The sequence below is a fragment of the Babylonia areolata genome, chromosome 11, assembly GCF_041734735.1.
Source record: "Babylonia areolata isolate BAREFJ2019XMU chromosome 11, ASM4173473v1, whole genome shotgun sequence".
Classification (NCBI taxonomy): domain Eukaryota; kingdom Metazoa; phylum Mollusca; class Gastropoda; order Neogastropoda; family Buccinidae; genus Babylonia; species Babylonia areolata.
Genome location: NC_134886.1, coordinates 10955288 through 10960319, shown reverse-complemented (window position 1 = coordinate 10960319; position 5032 = coordinate 10955288). Strand labels below are relative to the sequence as shown.

The 5032-nt window shown below is 45.2% G+C and overlaps 1 protein-coding gene across 3 annotated transcripts in view; it reads right to left on the bottom strand.

Annotated features, from left to right (window-relative positions):
* Window positions 1–426: 426 nt before the first annotated feature.
* Window positions 427–5032, bottom strand: part of LOC143287515 (sodium- and chloride-dependent glycine transporter 2-like) — a 44839-nt gene continuing 40233 nt past the window's right edge. For all 3 annotated transcript variants that reach the window (XM_076595553.1, XM_076595555.1, XM_076595556.1), the window contains exon 14: window positions 427–573. In XM_076595553.1, coding sequence (XP_076451668.1) covers window positions 427–573 — 147 coding nt within the window. The remainder of the gene's footprint in view (window positions 574–5032) is intronic.

Sequence of the window (5032 nt, the reverse complement as noted above, 5' to 3'; positions counted from 1 at the left end):
GTCAAATGACATACCCTAAATCATGCAACACAACAGTAGCCATACTAAGTCTACTGCACGTGCAAATAACATTTCCCGAGCGCCAACTGAAAGATACAGTCCTTTAAAGGCGGCTGTTTAATAAGTCTTGACAGTAAAAAAAAGAAGTCAAATTCTGGTTAAAAAAAGACAGAAAATAAATGGACTGACAAAGACAGCGGATGATGCCGTAATGAACTCCTCTACCCCTCCCTATCTCTCTGTCTGTATTTCAAAACAGTGAAGCTATTGGAAGGTAAGAGTGTTACAATGTTCATTTGGTTTTTTGTTTGTTTGTTTGTTGTTTTTTTGTGTTTTTTTAAAACCTTTTCGATGTCTCAGGCTAAGCCATTGATACTACTTCTTCATCAAATCATCAAGGATGATTGGGGAGCTGCATTTTGTGCTCTATGTTTTCAATATAAAATTGTCGACATGGTCTCCTCCTTTGGTGAGATCATCCAAGGCTCTGAGCGTCTCGTCTTCCTCCTTGTCGCCACCTTGAGACCCGGCGGGTTTCCATTGTATGGAAGGTCGAATGGAGGCCATTAACCGCTGAAAAGCAACAAATTTATTATCAAAATCATAATCAATGTTTACGTCCTAATCCTGTGATGATAGTCCGAGAGCCGAGTCTATGTACAAGTACTAGAACGTTGTTTTCCATCATAAAGTTTTTTTCTTTGGTGATTCTGCTTCCTCAGGGTCTCTAGACTTCATATCAGTCGGGGGCCAACTTGTATCTTATGGGCATAATTTTTTCTGCTTGTTGAAATACACCAACCCCTCTCATGCAAGAATGATGACTGAGCGACTCATGGATGAGTCGACCTAGATTCGTGCAGGGGTGCTAATGCTATCAGCTTCTCTCGCAGTGATGTCACAGGCACAGAAATCTGCACAGCGCGGCCTGCTTCCCCCCTTCGTGATATATGGGCTCCGCTGGTTAAGGAACGCGCACGCTAGCAGACGATGCTTCGCCACAACACACCTCCATGTACTAAAAACAAAAGAGTTGAGCGTCAAAATACATCATCACGGAAGGTCGCACGATGTCAGAGCAGGTGTGTGAAATACAGGATATTCCCACCATCAGGCGTCTCAGCAAAACAGAAACCAAGTCCGATCATCTGACACTTGGTGATGTTGCAGTTCAACGGTACACGGGAAACAAGAAACCACTTATGCCAGAAGAACACTGCCTGCGACATGTCCCATCTCTGGTCTTTCTTGCCACACGACAGGTTTCTCTCAACAGAATTGCAACTGAAGATCTGTCATTTTTCAAACAGGTACTCGGAGAAGATGCGGGACCCGAGTATGGAGGTTATAACACACAACGTGCCCGCAGTGCAGGACAACAACCCCAACCTAAGACAGATGTGGTCTACAGCCCATTCCTGGACATGATCCCATCTGAGCCAGACACCATGAAGACAGCCATGGCTGAAGCCCAGTGTCTGACACAGCTCACTGGCCAGGAATGGACAATATTCACCAGTGACCAGCAGTTGTACAAAGAACTTGTCCACATCACATGGGTTGGCAAAGAACAGTTTCAGAAGTTCATCCCAAGACTTGGTGGTATGCACATGCTGATGAGTTTTGTTGGTGCTGTGGGGTACCTGATGGGAGGAAGCGGCATTGAAGACATACTTGGTTCAGCATTTGTGGGGGTGCCAAAAATGTTGACAGGGAAAAAATACCCACAAAATGTGAGAGCACTGAGACTTCTTGTTGAGGAGTTACTACGACCCATTCTCTCCAACACTGACGTGCACACCACGGCTGAACTTACGCAACGTCTCATGACCAAAAGCACCCAGAGTAAAACCGCAAGACTTTGGGTTGAGTGCCTCATTGACCCAGTGTTCATTATGATGGCCTTTGTTCGGGCTGAGAGAGAAGCTGACTGGACTCTTCACTTGTTTGCTGTGGAAAAGATGCTCCCCTACTTCTTTGCCTCTGGACACGTCAACTATGCTCGCTACGGTCTGTACTACCTCCGATCCATGCAGCGCCTACATCCAGCCATCCTGAAGAGATTCATGGCTGGGGAACATGTCATGCACCATCAAGACGGCCTGTGGAATAGAGTTTGGTCAGATCTCTTCATTGAGACGACCTACATGCGCTATGGCCATGGGCCTTCAGGAATCATAGGCTCCACTCTCAATGAATCCACCCTTGCCATCTGGGCCTTTTCACAAAGTAGGCTGACCCAGCTATTGAACGACCTCCAGGAAATCAAAGAAGGGGATGTTCAGACAGTTGTCAACACACACAAAGAAGAGCGTCACACACGCATCAAGGAGGATGCTGCTGACCGAGCAAAGATTCGAGAGACATTGTCTACCTGCATTGACATCCTGGACACCAGCAAACATCCTGACACAGGCCTCATCAACGTGTTTTCTGGCTGTGTCATTGATGACCCAACTGTCAATGTCCATGAGGCAGTAGAGATTGGTGCTGCAGAACAACAGGCGTTTGAGGGCGGATGGCCTGCCAGTTTCCATCTCAAGCTCACAAAGAAAGTGAAGAACATGGCTGCAGTCATGAAAGTGACTGCAAAACATGCTAAAGTGGACACTGCTATTGACACTGAGTTCATATATGCACGCGTTCTTGCCATTATGGCGACTTCCAGGGAATCCATTTCCATTGAGACTTTGTTTTCCCATGAACTAGCTCTTCAATCTACAGCCCTTTTTGATGAGAATGGTGACATGAGGACAACTAGGAAGGCTGCTCTGAAGAACAAAATACAGATTCTGTCTGGTGTTCGCAACCAAGAACCTCCCACTGTTGTCATCCTGGATGGCTGTGCAATTTTGTGGACAGTACCTTGGCCTGCAGCTCCAGTTAAAGTCTCGGCTTTCATCACAGCCGCAGTTGCCACCATTTTGCGACGAGTTCAGGCAGCACCAGTGTCACATGTGGTCTTCGACAGATACTACAAACTGAGCACAAAATCATGCTGTCGAACTGCCCGTCAGAAGGGGACTAGTCGTGTGTACAACCTGACTGAAGAGTCGCCTCTGCCACAGCAAAGTGTCATGCTGAAAGTCACAGCCAACAAGGAACAACTGATACAAATGATCGTACATCGGCTTTGCAGCATGCAGCCTCCACCAGGAACAGATGTTGTCATCACTGGGCCAGACCCACACCCCATACACATGGGGTCTGGACTTCAGCAAGACCCTCTGTATCATGAAGAAGCTGATGTGCTGATGGCGTTTCATGTCATCAACGAATCATCATTAGGACAGAGGAACATCAGGGTTGTTTCTGATGACACCGATGTACTCATCATCTTGGCACATCATCTCCACATGAAGACCAAAGGACTGTCCCAAAATATGACTCTGTCCATCGAGTCGTGCACATCCACACATAATGTCATAAGCGTCAACGACGTTATCAGACAGCATGCAACCATAATGCCTAATCTGCTGGCAGCTCATGCACTGACTGGTTGTGACAGTTTCTTCCTTTGCTGGAATTGGAAAGATGACAGTTCTCAAGAAGCTTGAAGTATTCTCTGGTGAACTGAAGCTTGGGAAGATGTCTGTACCTTTCCAGGAAATCTCTGAGTCATGCCTTCAGTTCACTAATCTGCTCTATGGGGACGAGTCAGGGGCCAATCTGTACACCGTTCGAGCCAACATTTTCAGGAAGAGGATTGCTGGAAAGAGACACATTCCCCCAAAACTGAGTAGCCTTCCTCCGACAATGGCAAGTTTTCAGGCCCACATCAAACGAGCACATTTTCAGGCTGTGCTGTGGCAAGCGGCAGGGGAGCCACCTCCTCCTGATCTGGATCCTGTCGAGTACGGATGGCAGCTACACCAGTTAACACTCCGCCCAGCCCTTGGACTTGATGCTCAGCTGCCAGCTCCTGATGAAATTCTCAATTTGGTCAGATGCAGCTGTAAAACTGGATGCAGCACAGTACAGTGCACCTGCACCAAAATGTTTGTTACATGTACAGCATTTTGCAAATGCAGAGGAAGAATTGCCTGCAATAATCCAATGACTGTCATTGCCCCGCCCTACTATGAGGATACATGACCTGTCTTCAGACGCCCTTCAGCCACTATTGATGTGAGAACTAGCAGCAGACACTGGTGAGTGTTCCAGTGTTTTCTCCCTGTTAAACAATTTAAGTGATTTTAATACAACGGTTTCAAGTGTTTTGCGGATCAGCACATTATATGAAAACTAGATGGCGGCCATCTTTATTTCTCTAAAGTAGCCATTTTATCGAATATTTGATGTGTATTTCATCAAGTGTGATTACTTTTCTTTCATTGCATGCTATTTAACTAAGTTTGTACATTTTTTATGTCTTTAAATGCATGATACCCATCACAACATCTTTCACTCTAATTCAATGGCGGCCATCTTGGATTTTCACTTTTAGACAATAATGCCCAAAGTCTAGCGTCTGGCCTCCATTAGACTTGAAATCAGCAATGAAAACTCAGTTAGAATCGCCAAAGAAAAAAACTTTATGACGCAAAACAAGCTTTTTCAGCGGGCGCTTGGACTATGACAAGGTGAAGACGTCGGTGGAGAATATATCAGATTGATTCATTGTTTTTTTAAAAAATCAATTTCGTTTCTCTCTCTCTTTGTATAGGATGGAGAGGGGGGCGGCTGGTTGGTTTTCTTTCAAGATAACAGAAAAGCAAAGAGAATAAATACTAGAAATAGTTGGATTTCGAACTGAACTTTAACATATGCTTGCTGGATCATTTGCATAAACTTAAGAGAGCACTAGTAGAATAAGAGATCAATATATAAATAGATAGATAGGTAGATAAATGAATCAATTCATCAACCAATTAACAGATAAAATGAATGTAAAATGAATGCACACAAATATGCCAACGCACAAACGCCTATAAACTCTTTCGATCTGTTCCCCCTCCACCCCACTCTCTCTTCCTCTCCCTGTCTGTTTCAGTCCCACTCTCCCTCTACCCCATGTATCTCTCTCTTTCTG